Source organism: Pogona vitticeps, chromosome 6 (assembly GCF_051106095.1).
Source record: "Pogona vitticeps strain Pit_001003342236 chromosome 6, PviZW2.1, whole genome shotgun sequence".
Classification (NCBI taxonomy): Eukaryota; Metazoa; Chordata; class Lepidosauria; order Squamata; family Agamidae; genus Pogona; species Pogona vitticeps.
Window position 1 is genome coordinate 23,355,138 of NC_135788.1, and position 25,444 is coordinate 23,380,581.

A 25,444-nucleotide genomic window follows, 5' to 3' on the forward strand; every position below is an offset into this window, starting at 1 on the left:
CAAAAAAGGCGCCAGCTTTTTTTACTATGTGGGGTTTGATGGTTTATAACTATTATATGGTTTTTTTATGTTGTATCTTATTAAATGTTAACTATAAATTTTAAATGACATTAGCCTTTTTAAGAATGAGTTTGCATCTGAAAATCTCTAAATGAAATAGAACTTCTCATTTTATTTCTTTTACCCTGCACATAAATATGAAATCAATAAAATTTAAGCTTACAAAATAGTGTGAAGAGCTGAAGCCTCAAAGTATTTTTTTTAAAAAAAAACCTGCTAGGCTTCTTTTCTGAAGGACAGAACCTCTAAACCTGCTAAAACCTTGGCACTTTTTTCTTTTTCCGGCAGCACACTGGTGTAAATGGCCATGGATAGATGCAGACAACTGTGAAGTCTGGTGGGATATTCTGAGTGGGAAAGGGTTAGGAGTATAAAGACACAAATAATAGAATCATAGAATCATAGAAAAGTGAAGTTGGAAGGGGTCTACAGCCATCAAGTCCAACTCCCTGCTCAATGCAGGAATACAATCAAAGCATATCTGCCAGGAGCACTCACCAACTCCCAAGGTAACTGGTTCCACTGTCATACTGCTCTAACAGGATGTTTTTCCTGATATTCAGCCAAGATCTGGCTTCCTGTAGCTTGAGTCCATTATTACGTGTCCTGTACTCTGGGACGATCGTGAACAGATCGTGCCCCTCCTCTGTATGACAGCCTTTCAAATATTTGAAAAGTGCCATCATATCACCCCTCACTCTTCTTTTCTCAAGGCTAAATATGCCCAATTCTTTCAGCCTTTCCTCATAAGGCTTGGTTTCCACCCCCCTGATCATCTTTGTTGCCCTCCTCTGAACTTATTCCAATTTGTTTGCATCCTTCTTGAAGTGTGGTGTCCAGAACTGGACACAGTACTCAAGGTGAGGCCTAACCAGTGTTAAACAGAAGGACACTTATTAACTCATGGGATTTGGAAACTATACTTCTGTTAATGCAGCCTAAAATAGCATTTGCCTTTTTTGTAGCCACATCACACTGTTGGCTCATGTTTAGCTTGTGATCTACAACAGTTCCAAGATCCTTCTCGCTCGTAGTTTTGCTGAAGACTTTTTCCAGGAGATAACAAAAAATTAATAATCAGAGTCTGTTCCTATGAATTCTGCCCACCCTTGAACAAGTTGCATTTTTTAAAAAAAACAACTCCCACGGCCATTGGCTATGGGATCTGGAGAGTTCGAACATCAAAAAGTAACTTCTACAAGCTTCAACCCCCCCCCCATGTAACTGGCACTCCTTTTAAAGGAGGGTGTGAAGACACGTCTTTTAGAATTGGCCTCTGACCATGCTTAATGAGTTGTTATATTTTATCTCTTTGATAATTTGTTGATTTTAATGGTTTTTATGGTCCCATGTGTTTTATTTGGTATTAATAGCTTCTTTATGGTCGTTTTTATTATGTTTTATGATTGTAAGCTGCCCTAAAGCACAATTTTAGCAGCAGAGAGAGGCAAGGTATGCATATTATAAAGAGTAGTAAAAATATTGACAATAGTGACAACGAAGGCTAATATGTTCCCCCATTGTTCTCCCAAACAACAATTCATAGGAGCCTCCCTATAAACATTGGTAGCACCATAACATTTGCTACATCAAACAATGCTGAAAAAAATGCTGCCCTTTCATGAAACAAGGTGCATGCTTAATTTAAAGCAAATAAAAACTTTCTGCCACCCATTATTTGCCATTACAGAAAATTCAACGGCAACCATAATAGGAACCCTTGGGGCACGGACAAAAATAAACAGGCGTATACACAACCAAAGGCCACACATTACACACCTGGTCATGCATGAATGCAAAGGCAGCCGGCTGCTTCCAATGAACAAGATGTTCATGCCAGTTGTGCTTCCAGCCCATTTGATACCCAGTATGGGTTCCTCTGTGTAGCCTGGCTTTTAAAGTAACCATATTGGGCCCACCATGGAGCATGGCTATAGCCATGCCTTACTCAGGACATAATTAAATTGCCAATTAGAACCACTGTTGATTTGGGTTAAGAAAAAAAATAAACTCGATTTAAAATAAGGTGTCTCCATGACATAATTGGAAGCATAGATTTTTAATTATTTTAAAATTTTGCTTGGGATTTTTTTTTTCCTGGAAGGCGAGGCAGAATACTCCTCTGCCAGAGGGCCGTTTGTTTTAAATTGCACGCCAAACTGAATTATTTTAATCAGTTTGGCTTATGTAAACCCCTCTGTCAGAGTACACTGTGTTTTACCAACAAGAGCGAGAAACGAAGCCACCTGATCAGAGAAGGAGGTAGTGAGGAGGCCCACATCAATCCAAAAGTTTATTTTAAAAAAATAAAAAATAAAATCCCTCTCCTAGTTTATTCCAGCAGTGGGACCAGGCCCTCGCTCCCATAAATAAACTGAAAATACATGCATTACTATAGGGTAATGACAGAGGAAACAACGTGTCAAAAATTCATATGGCAACTGGGCTTAAAACTACGCTGATGTCGACAAGCTGCTACAGCTTAATACAAAGATTGTCTAACTTAATTAGAACAACAGGACTCTGTTTATGCATTTCATTCATCTAAGCTTCCTCATTTCTTCAGAGGCCATCTTAGTTTACCTGACAGGAACTGCAAAAGCGCAAAGGGACAGAATCTAAACTTTATGCCTTCTTTATTTATAACTCCTATATTGAGTTCTCTCTTCATAGCTGTACGTCTCCCTGTCAAAGTCTGGTGTCTGTGGATCCTCCATAGACAAGCTGCTGGGATAAGGAGGAGGAAATGATGTTCGGTTTGGTGGAGATCCAGGAGGAATAAATCTTTTGGATAAGGAAAGATCATTTGCATTTCATGAGTGCCTGAAATAAATGATTTTGAGGTCGCGGTCCTACTGCACAGAGTGCCAATGAGATAGACGTACCTCGGTGTAGTTAGACGTATCAGACAAGTACTCAGGAGATCTGTGTTTGAGCTCCCAACTAGCAGTATCCTGTGTGGTGTGGTTGCACACAGATTGACAGTCTACAACTCAGGAGGCCTTAGATTTTGAGAGATGATGTCCATCTTCCAACAGTGAATTCTTTCGAGAGATAGTAGCTCTCTCTCGCTCTCGCTCTCTCGGCTTGTGTGTGGGGTTTTTTTTTTTTTTTCAGGGGAGGGAATACATAGTAAAGGTGGTGCTTCAAGTGGCAATAATAGCAATTATAATGGCAGGCTGGCCATCATTTTACATCCACTGCAGTGACCCAGATTTACTATTATTCAATATCATCAGGGAAACACCCTGTGCCACCCATGGGAATGGTGGAGAATATTCACCCTTCTTCTGCGAGGTCAGGCAGGGGGAAAAAGATGGTTTATGCCATAGTACAGTATAGTATAATACAGTGTACTGCAGTGCAATGCAATACAAGAATGACAGAGCCGGAAGGGACCCTATGGATCGTCAAATCCAGCTCCTCTCAAGGAGACACAGTGGGGAATCATACTCCCAAACTCTGACTATGCAGCCAAATATCAAAACCACTGAACTATCCAGTCGTGTCATCTTGTCCTTTGCATTAGGTGGGAAATCTCTTGTGCCAACTCTGTAAACATGTTCGTTCTCCTTTATTCTGTGATCATGCAGGCAGTCCCTAATATTCTTAGCTCTGGTACTGAGCAACCTTTATCCAACTTTCTATCAGTCAGCCACAATGTTTAATATATTCAACTGTTACAAAAAGGGTAAGAATTATTGAAAAAAAATCACACTGTTTACCCATCGTTCTTTATGGAATTATGGCTCTAAAGCACAGTTTAATCATTAAGATGCATTTGTTTTTTAAGTACCATATCCTCAGCAAGGTTAGCTGGACAAAGTGGCTTGCTTTTTACCTTAGCCCACCTTAATCAGGAGAGAGATCTTTACAATCAATTTCTGAAATAAACTACACATGGGATTGTCTAGGTCAGCATTTTTAATGGCTATGCAGTCTATTAAACATCCCTTGCAAACTCTGGGTTTAATAAATGATACCTAATTGACTACATGTTACAGCAACGTTCTAGAAAACTCAGTTACACCACATGTTCTATTGATTCTCCTTATATCAGAAAATGAAATGTCAAAAGCCATTAATTGCATTTTCACAAGAAAGAGCCAAAGCTACAGCTTTTGCTCTGTGCAGGCTCTTCAACCCAGTTCACAGCATATTTTATTTGCTTATGAAAAGATGTCATCAGCATTTATTGTAGTAATGTGCATCTATGTGAATGTAACTCTTTTTTAAAAAAATACCCATTTGTCATGTAAAATTTCCATTTCTTTATTAAATACTACTTTCGGTCAATCCATAGAGACAGATACTAGAACTCCATATTGACCACATTATAAACTGTATACTAGGACTAGGAGTATGGACATAATAGAATGCAGAGGTCATATAATGTAGTAGGGCGCATCAGCAAGTTTACAGACTTTGAAGGGAAATAGAAAGATCAAAGAATAATCAGATAAAACGGGGCTACCTAATATATTCTCTGAATGTGAAGAAATTCAAGCAATGCAGCATTTATGTGCATGCAATTCATGCTGTACAACATGAACTAAAGAAGCTCTAGTAAATGCCCAAGATAACGCTGTTGAATTAGCCCAATTCTGGTCAAAAATAGTCTAATCATTTTAACATTTAAATTTGTTTGAATCTTATCTATATTTCACAGATGTCCATAATTGTACATTGTGCAATGCTCTGATCAGAATAAAGAAGCAAAAATATGTAGCAGGGTCATATAAAATAATCACATTGTATTGGTAAGTAATGGCTGCCACTGGTTTCTTTTAGTGGCTTCAGCTTCTCACCTGCAACCCCCCTCTCTCCCTCCATTCCACTAGCCTTTGCACAAAGGTGCTGGTGAGGAGCACCATGTGAGAATCACAGAGAGACATCCCATTGAAAGTAAGCAGGTGAACATATTTTACCACCTCTGGAACTACATGCAGTTCTGTTTCTGACGAAGAATGGGTGAAAAGCATTGTCAGGAACAGAGTTGCATGTAGTTCCAGGGGTGGTACATAGAGCCTATACTGATATTGTTGAACTCTGTCATCTCTGTCCATCATGCTAGTGGTTAGGAGGATTTACAGGTTCCTCATCCCTACCCTACAATAGATACAATAGATGCAGACATGGATAAGGATAGTATTCTACATTTCACATTTTGTGTGAGGGCAAGAACAATGGGTTGCTTTGGATTAAATCCAATTGTTATTCCCATCTAAAAGAGGCCCATTGAATCAGTGGGACTTACTTAACTGTTGAGTTGTAACAGGCTCTATTAATTCAATAATTCCTCTCTGGTTTGATTCAACGATTGGATTCAGGCCAACCTCAGGGTTACCCAATTTGCATCCCATTAAGGTCAGAGGAAGCAAAGGTTAAAGCCTCCACCACCTTAAAGGCCTTCAGCAAAACCCTAGGACAAGGACAAACTGGGAATCTTCTTCTCCTCTTCCTCATCCTGCTATGTGGCAGTAAGTCTGCAAAACTGTCAAGTCAGCATATCTATCTATTGACTTTCCCAACATATCTTGTGATCCTTTGGGCCCAAAAGATTAGACATCCCTGATAGACATATGGTTTTATCAGAAGTAAATTATTTTAGGCTTTGCACTCTCTTATCATTCCTCCTCTACAGAAGGCTGAGTGTCACTGTGACATTTTTCACTCTCGATGTGACAGTTCTGAACAGTGATGTTGCATTCATCCTGTTCAAACCAGTTTCTGAGATTCTTCAACCGATTAGTTTTTTCTCTTTCCTGTGTCCCCGCCCCGTTTTATTTACCTTGAATGATTGAGCTTGATAATCTTTTCATTTTCTCTCTATGTGACAAAATAGTCTAGTGTTCTGCCTTGTATTCCCAAACTATGCTCTAGAATTATATGCAATTTATTGCCATTCTCAGATTTAACAACTGAACAAGGAAAGCCATTTCTGACCTGCAGGACCTGTGCATGATGTAACAGTAACAGTACCTATTTCAGATCAATACGCAAGTTTGAAATTATGGCATTTTCCCCCTATTGCATCAAGTATAATTAGGCAATCAGCAATGGAGGTAGATGTGATTATCTCAAAAAGCACATGGGAGCTAATCGGTTGCTATTTTAAACCATCTGTACAGAAAGCAAATTGTGTATTAATCTGAGCTGAAAGAGATAGAAATGGAAGTATAGAGTCCTTTATAAGCAGAACATTCTTGTGGATGTTCTGCTTATAAAGGGTATTCTATTCTGTCTATCTCAACACAATTAAAATTTCTTTTCAATCAGTGGAATGGCATATAGTGCTAATATTTAATTGACTAGCATCACTTTAAAAAAAGAAAGAGAAGGAAGGAAGGGAGGGCAGACCGATTGGATTTTCTATGGCAACCAAGGTGACACAAACTCCCTCTACCTGTAACCCCATTCCAAACCTGAAGTTCACAGAATATGTCTGTACTTAATTGATGCTATTGCACCCATATTCTAATTTGAGCATTTTAATTATACATGGAATGATTAATGTTATTAAAACAATAGGTCAGAGAGTGACTTTATTTTTTTAAAAAAGCAATCCATAGAATTAACAGGGCTTTTCATATAATCTAGGAGAACTCATTAAAAATAGCTTAACTGTTTCAATAAATACAAGTGCTTGCATTTTTGCAGCTAATGGGTAAAACAACTTTCAGCTGAGTGTATTCAGTAAAGAAAGCATTGCCAATCAAATAGGTTATAAATATTTGCGTGTGGGCCCTTCAGGTGGCAAAGCAGGTGGAAGCAGAACTCATATGAACCCAAGATTCACCCCTCAGAAGGGGCATTCTAAGGTGCAAATCCATGTCTATTTGTAGAAGAACTTAACCTGGTTCCAGTCTCAGAGGGGCACAGCCTTGACAATCGAGGTCATCTGACAGCTGCCACCCTCTCTTGGTGAGAAAGCTCAGAGATTCTCTCCCTTCAGAACCAAAACCAGACCTGCAGGGAAGAACAATACACCATTGAACCTGTTCTGGGCAAGGAGGCAAGACTGGATTTAAGATCATACTCTCATTAAGCACGCCAGATTTTATGCCATTTTATTAGAGACAGAAAGAAGTCAAATTAAAGGAGAGAAAATACTCTTAGGGGGAAAAATGAGCCAATTATAAATTAAATACAGAACAATTTGGGAAAGAGTTACAGCCTAAAAAAATTCTCTTTACACAAGGTGGCCTTGCCATAGATGTAGACAGGCTCCCAAGCTTGCCCAATTAAGCTCAGGATATTTATCTCACCAACTGAGCGAGAAGCTGACAGCCAAAGATATGAAGCGTGCTTTGTCTTCCACAGCTCTACTCTTACAGTTTTGCCTTCAGCAACAGTGGTTGACACCCAACAACCAACCAGAATTCAGTTTCCCGCAACATTCTTAGAATATGTGTAATCCTTCAGGTCCTATTATGAAAAAAAAAAGCAACTGAATCTAACTCGCAATAAGGTCCCTTTACCAGCCAATCTGGCTGATCTTGGTTCTGCTTCATTTGCTGATTTATGACTCCATCCTACCTGGTACCACTCCACCACCCATCAACCAAGATGACTATCAAGATAGTGCTGATTCAACTCTTAGCATTGCTTCACAGTATTAACTGTGGAGTTTACTTACTGGCAAAGATTTGTACTATTTCCAGACAAATGTCTAAAAGCAGACTTAATTGGGATATTTGTGAATTTGTGGGTATATGGTGTGAAACAAAAAGCTGCTAACATCACTAACGTCAGAGACAGGAAAAGTTACCTGTCTGGACTACCACACCCAGAATTTCCCAGCCACAATGGCAACTGGTCATGCTGGGAGTTGTATTCCAACATAGTAACTTTCCTAGGTTCTATTATACAGTATGTGGCTTTCCCTTAAAGCTTACCAAGAAAAGAAAATACTGTAGTCTTGTTCTCTTTTGTTCCATGGCTATACACAACAGAGAACTAGTTCTAAACATTGATACAAACATCCTAATGGTAAGAGCTGTGCAACAGTAGAAGAGACAACCTAGGGAAATGGTGGGCTTTCTTTCTGGGAAGACATTTAAGTCCTGGGTGGACAGCCAGGATCTGTCCCAGATATTGTTGACTCCTAAACTGTGAAGTGGGTTCAGCTAAATGACCTTCAAGACCCCTACCAACTCTAAAATATTTAAGTTCTTTGTACTGTATCCTTAAAAGTAAAGCTATAAGCGCTATATCAGGCATCCCTGAAGCACATGCAAGGTGAGGAGTGTGACAAACCCAGACCTACTGGGATCTGCCACACGTTAACTAAGCTGCCACCAACCATTCCCTATAAGAAGTCACACAGACCAGGGATGGATTTTCAACAAATAAAAGAATAAGGTTTATTTAATACAACACACAGGGAAAATAAAATGCTCAGGTGAATAAGATATAGTAACGTGGCTTAGTCTCATTCATACATGCATACAGTTTGGTTCACACAGAACCCTTAACTTGAAGCACAGACCCTGAACCTATCAGTTCTGGCTAACCAACAGACACCTGAACCTATCAGGTTGGTACTGACACACAGTAGTACCCTGTCTGACACACAGACTCCCACACCAGCTTCTTCTTCCCAGCTGCTGCTTCTTCACATCCCAGCGTCTCCTAAACTTCACCACACAAGCTTCACATATATATACAGTACAGCCCCTCCTCCTGATGTCCCGCCTTCCACTCCCCATAGGATGGAACTTTCCCTCCAAACCCATGACAGACAGGTAACATCAGTGCTGTATGTAACACCTCCCCTCTTTATAAGTTGTTTTGTAGGGGGAAAGCTAAGGTGCTTTTTCCCAAAAAACAACCTGGATAAAACACACAACAACAGTTATACATACCATATCATACTTACTTATACTTACATTCTAAGTTAACCATAGCAATTAGGCATTTAAACATTTACCATATACATTACATCAATTTACCTTTATTCATACAAACCAAGTTCAAAAAACAGGTACATTTAACTTTTTGTCATCAATATATATACATAGTCCATGTTTCTTTCGCCGTCTTCATTCTTCAGGTCTTCTTGACAAGGCGTCAGCAACACAGTTCACTGATCCTCTGACCACCTTCACTTCAAAGTCATAGTCCTGTAGGTTTAAAGCCCACCTCATAAGTTTGCTATTGTGGGTTTTCATTGTCTTTAACCATTGCAATGGTGAATGGTCAGTGCACAGAACAAAATGTCTTCCCCAGATGTAAGGCTTGGCCTTCTGGATCGCGTAGACTATGGCCAAACACTCCTTCTCCACGGTTGCCAAATGTCTCTCACCTTTTTGAAGTTTCCTACTCAGGTAGGACACTGGATGCTGGTCACCATTCTCATCCTCCTGGCAAAGAACTGCTCCTACCCCGCTGTTAGACGCATCGGTGTAGATGATGAACTCCCGGTCGAAGTCTGGAGCCCGCAGCACTGGATAGTTGATGAGCGCCTGCTTCAACCTCTGGAACGCCTCCTCACAGTCGCTGGCCCACGGGATGCGGTCATCAGCCTTCTTCCTCGTCAGATCGGTCAGCGGAGCCGCAATCTCGCTAAACCTCGGGATGAACTTTCTGTAGTAGCCCACCAACCCAAGAAATGATTTGACTTTTTTCTTGGTGTTGGGTCTGGGCCAATCACGAACTGCTTCTATTTTGGCCTCTAGGGGTTTTATCACTCCTCCCCCTACCATGTGACCCAAGTATTTTATTTCTGGGCTACCCAGCTGACACTTGCTGGCCTTTACTGTTAGCCCTGCTGCACTTAACCTCTGCAGCACTAACTCCAGGTGTATCAGGTGATCTTCCCAGGTATTACTGAAGATCCCTATGTCGTCAATGTAGGCCACTGTAAAGTCACTGAGCCCTGCCAAGGTCTGGTCCATCAGCCTTTGGAATGTGGCTGGTGCATTTCTGAGACCAAAGCTCAGGACTCGAAACTCATAGAGACCAAAAGGGCTGCAAAAGGCAGTCTTTTCTTGATCCCTGGGATCAATTCTTAATTGCCAATATCCCTTTACCAGGTCCAATGATGAGATGAACCGACAACCCCCTATGGTTTCAATCAGGTTGTCTAGCCTGGGCATTGGGTAGGCATCAGGAGTGGTTACACGGTTTAATTTCCTGTAATCGACACAAAACCTAATGCTCCCATCAGGCTTGTCCACAAGGACTATCGGAGAGGACCAAGGACTAGAAGAGGGGACGATTATGTTCTCCCTAAGCATCTCGTCCAGCTCCTTCCGCACCTTGTCCCTATAGGGTCCCGTTACTCGGTATGGGGATACTGCCTGCGGGGGTGCATCCCCTGTGTGGATCCGATGCATCACTCCCTTCACTATCCCCGGCTTGTTGGAAAACACCTGTTGATATTTACTAAGCAGCATTTTTAGTTCTTGCTGCTGGTCTTGGGTGAGTGCAGGACTGATCTTTACCTCCTCTGGGTTGTATTTTACTTCCCCTCTACCCTCCCAGAAGGGTAATTCAGCTTCCTCACTCTCAGCTGCTTTTATCGCAAATAAAACCCTCTGTTCCCCTCTGTAGTAGGGTTTTAGGGCATTCACATGAACCACCCTCCTTGCTTGGTTCTCCTCCTGCTCTATAAGGTAGTTCAGATCTGACATCTTGGAAATGACCCTATATGGTCCTGCCCATTTGAGCTGCAGTTTATTCTCTCTGCAGGGCCTAAGCCAAAGCACTTCCTCCCCTGGGTCAAAGTGCCTCTCTCTAGCTTTGTGGTCATACCATGTTTTCTGTCTGACCTTCTGAGCTTGCAGGTTTTCTGCTGCCAGCTCTAGATTTCTCTTTAGGTCATTCATCAAGGTGTCTATGTATGTCACAACGTCTTGTGGGTCATCCTGGGTGATCTGCTCCCAATTTTGTTTCATCAAATCAAGGGGCCCTTTCACCCTTCTCCCAAATAAAAGTTCAAATGGACTAAACCCGGTACTGGCTTGTGGCACTGATCGATAAGCAAACAAAAGGGATTGCAGCTTCTGGTCCCAATTGTTTGGATTCTCTGCCAAGTAAGCCCTAATCATGCGCATTAGAGTCCCATTGAACTTCTCAGTTAACCCATTACTTTCAGGATGATAGGCAGTGGTTTCCTTGTGCTTAATTCCACAGATTTGCCATAAGCGTTTCATGAGCTTTGATGTGAACGATGCGCCCAAATCTGTGATTATTTCTGAGGCAAATCCCATCCTGGACATATACCCCACCAAGGCATCTGCCACTGTGTTAGTTTCGCTGTTAGTCAAGGGTATGGCTTCAGGGTACCTCGTGGCATGGTCCACAATGGTGAGAATGAACCTGTTCCCCCTCTTTGTGGCCTTGGGCAAAGGTCCCACAATATCCACCCCTATGCATTTGAACGGAGTGTCAATCACAAGCAAAGGGCACAACTTTGCTTTGGTCCTGTCGCGGCTATTCCCCTGCCTTTGACACACATCACATTGTTTACAGAACTCCCTGATCTGCTTCCCTATGTCAGGCCAGTAAAAATTCTGTGTGATTCTCTGCTGTGTTTTGTTCACCCCTAAGTGTGCAGCAAACATGTCAGAGTGCCCCCTTTGTAAGATCATGGGGCGATACTTTTCAGGTACCACCAGCTGACTTCTGATCCCATCTCCCCCTTTTGAGATATTCCTCAGGGTCTCTCTATATAAAATCCCCTTTTTCTCTAGAAATCTCACTGGGGTTTCAGGTGTTAGCTGGGCGTCAGTCACCTGTTCAAAACACTTTTGGAGAGTGGCGTCTGCCTTTTGCTCTTGTCCAAATCTGCTGTCTGTGGTTAAGGTTTCCACCACAGCTTCTGAACTCCCCTCTGCTTCCGTCTCGGGCTCATCATTACCCCCCTTGAACTGTCCCCGTGGTGGCTTGTGAACGTGTAATCACTAGCACCCTTTTCACATGTTCAGCCAGGTCATTTCCCACGAGCACGGCTGCTGGCAGAGTCGATGAAATTGCTAGCCGCCAAACTCCCCTCCAGCCTTGAAAGTTCACAGGTACCTCCGCTACTGGCAGCGAAATCACCTGTCCCTCAATCCCTGCCACCTTCATGCTCTCATTTGGGATTATATATTCCCTAGGAATAATATCTGGATGGCACAGGGTTACCTGGGAACAAGTGTCCCGCAGCCCCCGATACTGATGGTCAAGTATTCCTACGTCCACCCCTGCTGTCTCAAACAACTGAGAATCTGTTCTCACCAGCAGGCAGCGCCTGACCTCTACAAGAGGACCATTTTCCTCAGCCTGATCAGCAGATGTAGCTGTTCCAGATTGAGTAGCCATGGCAACAGGCTCCCTCAGTGACAATGAGCCTTGCTCTTTCTGGACACAGAACACAGCTTTTGGCTTGGTCCCACTCGAATCCTGAGGCACAATTCCTTTTAGCTGCTTTAATTTCTCACACTCTGAGATTAGATGGCCCTTTCCCTGACAGAAATAACATTTTCTGGTGTATTTTGATTCTCTCTCATCTTGTTTTGGTTTTCCCTCCAAAATCTGAGGTCTTGGTTTCATTTCTGAGGGCTTCCCTTCACCATGAGCCCCTCCCCCTTGCTGGCTTTTCCCTGGTCCCTGAGAGTACTTGCTGTAGGTTTCTTTGGGTTTCCCCATAGCTTTCCCCTCACCAAAGGGCTTTCTTATTTGGGAAATAAAATCTGCGATCTCGGCTGCTTCTGCCACAGATTTCGGTTTCCTTTCCCTCACCTGGAATTTCAGTTCCCCATGCAGGACTGAATAGAACTGTTCCAGCGCTATCAAATCTTTAAGCTGCTGAAAGGTCTCTGTCCCCTCCTGAGATAGCCATTTCTCAAGCAGCCTCACCAATTGAGCCCCCACTTGGGTAAAAGTCTGCTCTGGTTTCTTTGTGAGGGACCTGAATCTTTGCCTCAGCTGCTCCGCATTTATCCCATGTCTGGCAAACACCAGTTTTTTAAACTCTGCAAAATCTTTCATCAGTTCCTCAGGCATCTCGGCATAGACTTCGGCCAGGCTACCACTGATTAAAGATCGCATGATGGTCATCTTCTCAGTTTCCCTTACTGAGAAGTCCACAAACGCTCTTTCCACTAGGGAAAAGAACACCTCAGGACAATCTCCCTTGTGGTACACAGGGAATTTCTTCAGGTCAGCTTTAGACAATTGGCCTCCCTCAGAATCCCTATTGTTATTATTGTTCTGGTTCATCATTTCCAATTTTCTTAACTCAAACGCCATCCTTTCTTTTTCCAGAGCAATTTTCTCTCTCTCCATTCTTTCTTCCCTCTCCATTCTCTCTCTCTCTAATCTTTCTTCTCTTTCCCTTTCCTCCATTTCAAATTGCCTCATCCTCAGTTCATGCTGTTGGGCTATGAGCAATTTTCTAAGTTCTGGGTTCTGTTCTCCCGTGCTGTCACCCTGCACTGAGCCAAATTCATCCTCAGAACCTTGGTCAACCTGGGGGTCTTTCACTTCACCCATTTCTGCCATTTGGCTTCGAGTCAAGGGCATAATCCCCCCTCAGAACAAGCTGCTTTAAAAAGTCAAGCCTCAAAATAAAACGACCACTTTTTTTTTCCTTTTGCCTCAGAACCAGCTTTCCCTATAGATTGCTGCTGTCCTTTCAGCACTAACTTGCAACAGTTGCGAGCTAGAGTCTACCCCCCCTCTGCTGGGCCTCTCAGCAGACAAGCTAGCTCACTGCTATTTCACAGTTTTGCCTCAGCTTTTTCCCGCCAAAACAGGCTGCCTCAGAGCACCCTAATCTAGTCCCCAATCTGAGGTTACACGTTCTTCTACTAGTGCACCCCCCCGTGAGGTACACCTAGAAGATTACCTACGTGCTCTCAGATTGTCCCTGACTAGACCCCCCTTGCTCTGGGCACACTTGCCAAGGCTTTGCTGGACCGCTGGACAACTGGACAAGTCGTATCCCACACGCTGGACACCAATCAATGTGACAAACCCAGACCTACTGGGATCTGCCACACGTTAACTAAGCTGCCACCAACCATTCCCTATAAGAAGTCACACAGACCAGGGATGGATTTTCAACAAATAAAAGAATAAGGTTTATTTAATACAACACACAGGGAAAATAAAATGCTCAGGTGAATAAGATATAGTAACGTGGCTTAGTCTCATTCATACATGCATACAGTTTGGTTCACACAGAACCCTTAACTTGAAGCACAGACCCTGAACCTATCAGTTCTGGCTAACCAACAGACACCTGAACCTATCAGGTTGGTACTGACACACAGTAGTACCCTGTCTGACACACAGACTCCCACACCAGCTTCTTCTTCCCAGCTGCTGCTTCTTCACATCCCAGCGTCTCCTAAACTTCACCACACAAGCTTCACATATATATACAGTACAGCCCCTCCTCCTGATGTCCCGCCTTCCACTCCCCATAGGATGGAACTTTCCCTCCAAACCCATGACAGACAGGTAACATCAGTGCTGTATGTAACAAGGAGCACCCTGCCTCCCCCCTCCGTCACTGCATTGTTTGTATACAAGTGGTATGTTCAAATATGAGAGTGTCTACCACTCGTGGAGAGCCTCCCTGTGCCCCAGAACCCAGCTTTCCCCCATATTCTTGTTCTTATGGAGAACCCCCATAAGTAGAAGAGACTCTTCTTTTTAGACATGTCACTTTCATTTAAGTAAAACATTGAAGCAGTGACAGGGCTTCTCTATCACATGCTTACGTACCATAATTTTTGGGAATTCACGAATGAGGTCTTACTTTTCAACACTTCACGGACAGTGCTCTCCTTTCAGTCCTCCTGTCTTCAAAATAAAGCATGGGGTGGAGAACTGGGAGCCCTCCAGGTGTTTGTTTATTTATTTATTAGATTTCTATCCCGCCCCCCTAGACAGTGTCTACTCGTGTTGTTAGGCTACAACTCCCATCATTCCCAGCTGGGGTTCATGGGCATTGAAGTGCAGCAACAACGAGAGGCCCACAGCTTCCTCACCTCTAAAAAACTGGTTAAGTCGCAAGCCTTATCTGGCCTCACTACAACACAGCAGTAAAAGTCCTTCCCTGTCTGATCTGTAATTTCCGCTGAATTAAATGCCGACAGAGTGACTGTTGCTTTGGTTAAAGATATCCTGGGAAAATGTAATTGTCCTACAATTTACCTCTGCAGTGAAAAATGCGTGAACTGGCAGACTGTGCACGACATGATGCCTTAGCATAGAGTCTATGCCTTTGCCCACATTTGCGTTGGATATGAGAGGCAGAAACCTATCCCAGCTGGGGAGTAGCTTCCCTGCGGAAGGTGCTGAACCCTGAAAAATGAAAGCACTAACTCCTCGCTGTAATAGCATTTTAACAAGGCTTCCCCCGAAGACAGAAAACAGGGACAAAAGAAGGATACTCAATTACCATAAGACAGGAGCTAGTCTTGGTTGGAGTTATGTGAAAGTGGTCCTTTAAAATAGGATTATGTTGGATTATTCATTACAAATATTTTGTACGCTACTCCTCATTCACATTCATATTCCCAAGAATAAAATAAGTAAAATGTAGGTTCAAAAGAAAATTGCTAAAAGACACAAAATCATAAAAGTGGAGATTGGGCAAGTTGCTGCTATAGACTACAGCTCTTGGAATTCTGATTGCAGCCAATGTGGCCATGTTGGTTAAGGGTTATGGCACGCTGTCATGCAAAACAACTAACTTTTCCAAGCTTTGCCTAAAAGGCGCATGAATGGAACGATAAAAATTGCATGTGCTCTGTGCAGAACGCAAAAAAGTTATTTGCTTGTCACTGAAATAGTGTCATAGTCTAGGGATGTCAGTTTGGCTGTTTCATGCCCAAGTTGGCATGCTGACACAAAGCACCTTCTACCAGTTAACTTTGCTTTGCCAGTTATGGCATCTCCTGGACAGAGATAACTGGGCCACAGGCTTCTGTGGTCTGGTGACGTTGTGTGTGGATTACTGCCATGTACCATGTGTGTGGCTGCCCTTGAAAACAGATCGAGAACTACAATTAAGACAAAATATAGCAGGCACGGTACTAATCAAAGCCAAGAGTATGGAACTGATTTACCTTCCATTTCCAAACCCAAATCAAGGTGCTGGCTTTAGTGATCTAATGGTCAGTTTTGAAATGAAGGTGCTGCTGACAGTTCCAGAGAAAGAGAGAAAAGAATTAGAAGCAGCTATGTTGATCCACATCAACAAATCATCTGTAGTTTTAGAAGAGGTAGCCATGTTAGTCTGTGCTAGCATATCAGGCAAAAACAAAATGAACATGAAAAAAAACATTGTGGCACCTTAAAGACTAACTGTTGTATTTTAATGTTAGCTTTCACAAAACACGTCCACTTCTTCAGACAAGCATTTGTTGCAATTTCCTTTTCTACTAGAACTAGTGTGAACTAATGGATCCTAATGGTTTATTCAGGACTAAGCTGGTTTATAATGGCTGGCATTACAATGGGAATAATTCGCAATATGTTGTTGTTACATGCCCATGCCATCAGGTTGCCTCTGACTTAACAGCCACACTATGAATGAATTATATCATAGGGAATGAAAAATGTACTGCCCTCAACAGCCCTGCCCAGCTCCTGAAAACTCAAGGTTGTGGCTTTCTTCATGGAGTCAGTCCATATCATATTTGGTCTTCCTCTTTTCCTACTGCCTTCCACTTTTTCCAACATTATTGTCTTTTCTAGAGATGGGGGTATTTGTATTAGTATACGAATATCTCTGCACAGATGGAAATAACAAGGGCTGGACTGTCCACTCACAATTTTGCTGCTGTTGCCAGATCCACGGTGCCTTCCTATCGCGCTGTTGTCCGCAGTCGATTTCCCAGTCCTGACAGAAGGCAGGATGGCAAGCCTCTCTGCTAGGTCAGAGAGTGGCTAATCCATTGCGGAGAACAGCGCGATAGGAAGCTGCTGCAGAGCCAGTGGCAGCGGTGAAATTGTGAGTGGACAGTCTGGCCCCATGGGGCTGGACCCTCATTATTTCCACTTGTGCGGGGATATTTGCATTTGTATGCAAATATGAATACCCCCCCATCTCTAGTCTTTTCCAGTGAATCTTGCCTATACTGAAATACATATTGGAACAATATACTGTATTACTTCAAGGGAAATCCCTCCCTCTCCTTCCATATATTGTGAGGAATGCAACTAAGCTTATAGGGAGACAGGGATGGCTGAGCTGAGGGTGGTAGCGCGAGTCATCATTCTTGCTAAATCAAAGAGTCCTGCACTATAGACTAGTGGGTCCTAGTTTTACCATGTGACTGGCTGTTTAACCTTGACTAGACCAGTGGTTCTCAAACTTGAGTCCCCAGATGTTCTTGGACAGCAACTCCCAGAAATCCTGGCCAGCACAGATAGTGGTGAAGGATTCTGGGAGTTTTAGTCCAAGAACATCTGGGGACCCCAGTTTGAGAACCATTGGACTAAACCAGTAAAGTCTTATCCTTATCTACCAAAAAAACTAGTTTCAATGAATATACTGGAATTTACATCCAGGTAGATATGTTTAGGATTGTGTCTTTAGAGATGGGAATGAACCTTCCCCCATCTCCCCAGCCAATGACCCATTCACCAGCCAGAGTGCACTCCTCCCCTCTTGGGCTGTTGGACCAGTCCCTGCAGGAGTATGAGTTTGCCTGTCGTACCTCCTTGTCTGAGTGGGCGATCGGCCAAGGAGGCTGGGCAGGGAAGCCTGTGCTTCTGCCAGAGCCTGGTCAAACACCCGAGGAGGAGGAGGAGGAGGAGAGGCGCATGTGCCCACTGGTGGTGGTGGTGGATCCAGCCAGGGACCCTGGGAAAAGGAATATGTGGCACCTCTGATGCTGCGCGTACAATCCTGCACGAACCTCCAGAGGTTCGTGCCCATCTCTTGTCATCACTCTTTGTTTTCTGAACTGTATGTATGCATTTTTAATGACACTGCTGATCATATTGCTGATTCTTATGATGGCTCCGTATCTTAGGGTAGTATTGCTATGACTGCAACAAGGAATCAGTCTCTTAATTGCATGCCTTGCACAGCTCCACACTTTTATTGGTGTGTCCAGCAATCCCTTTGTGATGTTGTTATTTTTAATCAGCTTTCCTTGTATCAGTGCTGTAAGCAAAGAGATGTAAAATGCTTGTTGGGAAGACTAACAGAGCTGCTGGCATTCCCAAGAGGGTTTGCTTATTCTCTCCCAGGAGGCCCACACAGACTGGTTCCTTTCACTGCTCTTAACTGTACTGTGTGCTGATAAGGGGATTAGAGGCCATAAGCATTGTACTGTAACATCCTGACATTATAATGTTTCCCTTTCTCTGTTCTTGCACTTTTGCATTGTTGAGTGCACTGTTTAAGTAAGGCTAGAGGACTAATTAGTCCAGAGAGCAAATGTTCCTTTAATCTGCCTGCAAAGACCCATGCCCAGTAAAAGCTCACATCAGTTGCTTTAGATAGAAGACATTCCCACCTGAAAAGAATTTTCACATCAGCAGTGTAGGGTTTTTTTCCGCCCAGAGTAATTCATACCAGAAAATGTAAAGGAGAAAATGCTCCACTGAGGATCTGATTGTCAGAGGTTTCTCTCTCTTGTGAGAGGATGCAAACTACGAGGATGCAATCTTGTAGCTTACTTTTCTTGATGATTGGTCTTTAGGACTTATGAGTGAGATCTCTTTGATGTCTGATTTCACAGATGCCAAAAAAAGAGACCTCAGTCACCTTTCTGCAAAGTAAATGTGCTTTCAGCTCTAAATATGGGCTGTCTCTAATGTCTGTTTCTAGACTAAGCCATTCAGCTGTTCCTCAGGCTTGCTTGTCTAGATGCTGTTCCCTGGGTGCTTGGACTGACCCAAGGTTTTTGGGGCCTCTGCAAAATGGCACTGTCGCCCTCTTCCACCTGGGAAGTCAAGTTGTATTATACCTAAGCCTGACACACATCCCCCCAAAAAAACACCTCCACACAAGCTTCTCTCTGGGAGTTAAACAAAAATAATTTAAAAATTGAATAACTAACCATTGGCAGCATGTTGTGATCCAAAAGCCGTTTTATGAGGCAGCTGCCAATGTCTGCTTTCATTGCTTAGCCTGCTGAGGCAAAAACATCAGCAATGTCATTGGTCACCAAGATGTAATCCTCGCCTTCTTCTCTTACAGGACTTTGCTGAAAAGGAGAAAGCTGCTGCAAGGGCTTTGGAGGATGTGAAGTCTAACTTCTACTGTGAATTATGCGACAAGCAGTATCACAAACACCACGAGTTTGACAACCACATCAATTCCTATGATCATGCTCACAAGCAGGTAAGCCATTTAAAAAATGGTGCAAGGAAGTTTTGGTTTGCCCCAATAACAAAAAATGAGTAGCCATGGTCTCCATTAGAGATCAAGGTTTTCATATTTGTATACAAATACGAATATCCCCACATAGCTGGAGTGAACAAGGGTCTGGCCCCTGGGGCCAGACTGTCCACTCACGCGTCCCCCACCGCTGCCGGCCCTGCTCACCCTTCCATTCGCTCCCGAGCACCATTCTATGTGGTAATTTACCAACAGAACCCCAAACAACACAGTGTGTGTGTGTCTCTGTGTGTGTGTGTGTGTGTGTGTGTGCGCGCGCGCGCGCACGCGTGTGTGTGTGCGAGTGTGCGAGTGAGCGAGTGAGTGAGTGAGTGAGTAAGTGAGAGAGAGAGAGAGAGAGAGAGAGAGAGAGAGAGAGAGCAGTCGGGAGGGCCAGAATAGGTTGTCCTGGCTGTTAACGAGGTATAGCTTTTAGGTACTGGGCAAAAGACCTTTGAACATATAGACTGAACTGGTCTTCAGATATGTGGCCTATGGAATGGACTGACAAACCACCAATTTGGTGGTTCGTGTCAGTTCATTTACCAGCCGAACAGGTGTTTGGTGCTTCCTAGCCTCACCTCTTCCAGCAGGTGCCCACTCAGAGGCAGCACCCTGGCTTCCCTGCCCTGCCTCCTCTGGGCACTGTCTCTGAGTGGGCACCTGCCAGAGGAGGCAGGGCTGGGAAGAGACAAACACCTGTTTGGCTAGTAAACGAACTGGACAAATTGCCAAATTGGCAGTTCGTGCCCATCTCTAGTCCTGACTTTAGACCTCTACAACAGTGGTTCTTAACCTTGAGTTACTCAGGTGTTTTTGAACTGCAACTCCCAGAAACCCCAGCCAGCAGAGCTGGTGGTGAAGGCTTCTGGGAGTTGCAGTCCAAAAACACCTGAGCAACCCAAGGTTAAGAACCACTGCTCTACAATACAAAGCCAACTGTAACCTAATTGCTATGTATGGCAACCTATCAGAAGTTTAATAAATGTTTAGGGTTTACAACATGCCAGGGAGTCATTTTATCTCCTTTCCTGATTTGTCTGAGAAGTATTGGTCTGAATATTTCTCTGAGAAGTACAAGATCATGGCAAGGGCAATTAATTTCAGTTCATATAAAGAGGGTTTCTTACTGATTTGAAGCTTCAAAAATGTCCTTGACTTGTGTATGCATTCATCTGGACCAGCGTGCCATTTCTTCCTCCTACCACCTCATTCTCAGTCAACTTCATTGGCCTCACAGGGACCAATGCAGCCGAAAGTCATTTCACAAATACAACCAAGACTATGATTTTTGGCCCATTGTTTCGGAGACAAAACTAGGTTAATCGTGGTTTAAGGGTGGGGAGAGGAATCAGCTATCCCTCTTCCCTCACTACTCAATTAGTCTATAAAAGGCTTGTAATGATATAAAACAAAAACTGTTTCAGATCCAAAACATGTGAAGCTAATCCTATAATCCACCTTCCCTATACAAAAGGATTTATTTCCAGTTTCAGCTGCATTTCCTAAGCATTAAGATTGTTTCTGGACTCAGATCGATCCATTCCCACCATCCCCCCCCCTTTCCAACTTTTTGCACTCATTTGCACACACGCCCTCAGTTTTAGTTATCTATGCAAAAAAGAAATGCTGGGGTGATGCATCACTCAGTTTTCCTTGGCCACGTTCCATCATAAAAGATCATGGCTAAGAGCAATAAAGCTCTTTTTAATTTTGAAAACTAGATTTAGCACTCTGAGGGGAAAGTGACAGATTGGCAGTGGAAGGAACAAACGACCTATATATTTCATCAAACAACATAAACTTTGCGAGGAAACGGGAGCACAGGCATTTCCAGGACTGTCAGGTGCTGCAGTGTCGTCTCAATTAGCACACCCAGAAGGTGAAAGGATAAGGATCAAAAAGGCTGTTTAGGTTTTTCACCTCTGTTAAGGCATCTTGCCAATTATGTGAGGCACCAACAATGTGACTTTGCTGCTTTCCCCTTACAAGGAATGAGTCAGATGCCTATCTTGAGATTGTACATTTTGTTAAATCAATTTCTCAATATCCCCGCTAGTACAGAAGTTATTTGTTGTTGCTGTTTAGTTGCTGTCATGTCCGACTCTTTGTGACCCCATGGACCAGAGCACGTCAGGCCCTCCTGTCTTCCACTGCCTCCCAGAGTTGGGTCAAATTCATGCGGGTAGCTTCAATGACACTGTCCAACCATCTCGTCTTCTGTTGTCCCCTTCTCCGCTTGCCTTCACACTTTCCCAACATCAGGGTCTTTTCCAGGGAGTCTTCTCTTCTCATGAGAAGTATTGGAGCCTCAGCTTCAGGATCTGTCCGTCCAGTGAGCACTCAGGGTTGATTTCCTTTAGAATTGATAGGTTTGTTCTCCTTGCAGTCCAGGGGACTCTCAAGAGTCTCCTCCAACACCACAATTCAAAAGCATCAATTCTTCAGCGGTCAGCCTTCTTTATGGTCCACTTCTCACTTCCATATATTGCTACTGGAAAAGCCATAGCTTTGACTATGTGGACCTTTGTCGGCAAGGTGATGTCTCTGCTTTTTAAGATGCTGTCTCGGCTTTCCTCCCAAGAACTAGGCGTCTTTTAATTCCGTGGCTGTTGTCACCATCTGCAGTGATCATGGAGCCCAAGAAAGTAAAATCTGTCACTGCCTCCATATCTTCCCCTTCTATTTGCCAGGAGGTGATGAGAGCAGTGGCCATGATCTTAGTTACAGGAGTTATAGTCCCCACCAAAAAGTAACTCTTCTCCACTCTGATCGGTTAAGCTTCCTGATAGCCATGTTTCAAGCCTGACAAGAAGAGCCATCTTGTGTTGCCTTGGGAAAACTGCACACTTGCAGAAGGGAGTGATAAACCACTTACAAGTATTTGATACCTAGAAAACCTTGGAAAGGGTTGTAACAAATCAAAATCAAGTTAATGGCAGGCAGTTACTATCTTACTATAAGCTTTTAGAAAATGCTTGTCACTCAAGTTACATACTAAACCATGTACCATGTACACATGCCAGCCCTTGGGTGCGTATAGATTTCACAGCCTATGCAAACCTCTTGCTGCACAAGTCCTTTGGACAACCCCTTCTCCCCCTGCACTGAGAGTCACAAAGAGTACCAGTGCTGGATCCTTTGCTCATAAAAGCTTCAGGTATCACAACTTCCAATTATGAATGTAGTTGAAGATTGTCACATGCTGTGAGAAGGAAACATCTTTTTGCTACTTGAAGGCACTTCTTCTTCTTAAAATAAAGTATCCTGCTTATCACCAAGTTCAGGGGTGGGCAATTAATTTCTATAGGGGGCCACATGAAAAATCTGAACTTTGTTCAGGGGCTGAACTAACTTTACTTAAAAATAAAAAATAAGCAACTGATCAACTTTAGACAAAAAACTATAAATGGTTTTGACGTTCAACTTGTTCAGTGAGAGAAAGCCAGTCTGTCTTGGGCTTGAACAAGTGCTTGAACACTGGGCTGGAGCGACGACCGGACGGACGGACAAGAGCGGCTCGTGGGCCGTATGTGGCCCTCGGGCTGCACTTTGCCCAGGTCTGACCTAGTTCCATGGTTTCTAACGTTGGGTAGCCCAGGTGTTCTTGGATTGCAACTCCCAGAAAACCCAGTCAGCACTGCTTCTAGGAGTTGCAAATCCAAGAATACCTGAGGTACACACGATTGGGAACCACCGATCTAGTTTGACCCCTAGTCCCTCATGAAAGGGAATGTCCTGCCTAGAGCAGGGATGGGAAGCTGTGGGAAGGGATTAGGTGTTAATGTGTCTCCATTAGATAACTAGTTAAAGCAAGGGATATATATTCTAGAACTGCTAGAGCATCCTTCTACTACATCTGAGATATTAATGCCTTTAGCATGTCCTTATATTCATTGGCTAGAATCCTACTGGTGTTGTTAGGCTAGTTCCAGGTGGTTGTTGAGGTGCCAGGGCACAATTCAGTTGCACAATTGGACCCATGACCAGGCATGTGACCGAAACACGCCTCAGCACCTCATCAATTAATTCCAGTTAGCCACAGCACATTATGCAAACCTTACACAACTACAAAAGGATTCTGTTCATATTTCTTAAAAGTAACTCTCTAAACTCCAAAGCAAATGAATATACATGATTTGAGACGTATATGGTTTGGGGAAAAAAAATCGTATTTGTTTCATTCCAGATTCTTTTATGGAAATTCGCTTTCATTTTCATGTTTTTCATGTTCTGGTCCTTTTATTTTACAGAAAAGGCTCTTTCTCTTTTGGGTAATTTCATTTCATTTTCCCCCATTTGTCTTTTCTGGCACTAGTTCAAAAAAGGCGCTAAAGAATATATAAAAATTCAAAAAAAAAAAAATAGAAACAAAGCAACAGAGAAAAATCAATCTACTCCAAAAGCGGGCAACAGTTCATGAGGAAGAAAAGTCCTCATCAGACTTGTGCAACACCCACACAGCCTAGTGACATATTAGCAGGGTCACGAAGTCCACTCCCCCAGCTCACACACCCTCATAAAAGCAAACAAAACTGTCCTCGAAACAATATATATATTATGCAGTACAAATATACAGAAATTTAATAGAATAACAATTTTTATTTTGTTATTTTTTATTTTGCTAATAATCAAACAGGGAAAGCACCCCATATAAGGAGAAAATAGTAAAACAGAAAATAGAAAAATTAAAACACATGCCTCCCTCACAAAATCAAACAAAAGCAAGCAAGCAAAGCAAAAATACAATCAAAGCCTGCCTCCAATCAAAACTACTAGAATATGGTGATGTTTCTCTCCCCACCTAATGCCTTCTCTTCTGTTCTGTAAGTCCAGCAGGCAGCAAAAAAAGAAAGGAAAAGACTAAAGAGGAGGAAAACAGAAAAAGAACTGGGGAGGGGGATCCAAAAAATAATCCCAGTGATGGCACAGGCTGTTTTCCCCATCTTGGACTGGCTGCTGAGAAAAGCCCTTGTGATGCTATTGGATGAAATATTACCCTGGTAATTTGAGAGGCAAAGAGTAAAAGAAAGGTTAAACTAAAGAGGGAAACACAGGGAAAAGAGACACTTTTGTATACCAGAACCTCTGGATAGCTTGGCAGCTTAGGTCTGTGCAGAGCCAGAGGTTGGGAGTTCAATTCCCCAGTGTGCCTCCTTGAAAGGAGCTGGACCTGATGATCCATAGGGTCCCTTCCAGCTGTGCAGTTCAAAATTTTTATTGTTATTATTATATTATTTTCATTAACATGAATCCTTTTTTAAAAGAGGCTCTTTTTCACTAATGAAAACAAAACAGAGAGCCTCCTTTTCTTTTTCTTTTGTTTAGTGTAAACACAAAAGACCCATCTCTACAAATGATATATTGAAAGCCTCGAGGGATTCTCCCAAAAGTCTGAACTTGGTTAGCCTTTGAAATTTAAAATCAACAATGTTTGACACAGACACAGTAGCTGTTTGTACCACATGGCCAGCTGCATATGAAGGCAGTGATGCTTCTTAATTATTCTCATGTTTGTGATCATATTTTTCTTTAAAGGGATGCAGGGATTTACTGTGAAGGTAACTGGTCTCTGATGAAAGGAAACAGGTTTTGGTATCTCATTTATCTCTATGAATACTGTGTGCAGGCATGCTTATGGTCTCTTGTGTACTCTAACCAACCCCCAAATTAGCACAAGAATGAGTTTGTTAACCAGTTACAGTGGTGCCTCACATAGCGACGATAATCCATTCCGGATAAATCGTCGCTATCTGGAAATGTCGATATACGGAACGAAAAACCCCATAGGAACGCATTAAACCCTGTTTAATGCATTCCTATGGGGCAAAAACTCACAGCTATGTGGAAATCCTCCATCCGGGCACCATTTTCACCACCTCGGTAAGCGAGGAATCGGCGCGAAAACGCTGTGGGCGGCCATTTTGTTGACCCGGCGGCAATTTTGGAACCGCGATCAGCTGTTTTAAAACATCGCAATGCGAAGATCGGTAAGCAAAACGCTTACCGATCATCGCAACGCGATGTTTTCCCTATTTAAACATT

At 43.0% G+C, this 25,444-nt stretch overlaps 1 protein-coding gene across 1 annotated transcript in view; it reads left to right on the plus strand.

Annotated features, from left to right (window-relative positions):
• Positions 1–25,444, plus strand: part of ZNF804B (zinc finger protein 804B) — a 235,386-nt gene that overhangs the window by 180,772 nt on the left and 29,170 nt on the right. The window contains exon 2 of the mRNA XM_020785121.3: positions 19,220–19,363. Coding sequence (XP_020640780.3) covers positions 19,220–19,363 — 144 coding nt within the window. The remainder of the gene's footprint in view (positions 1–19,219; positions 19,364–25,444) is intronic.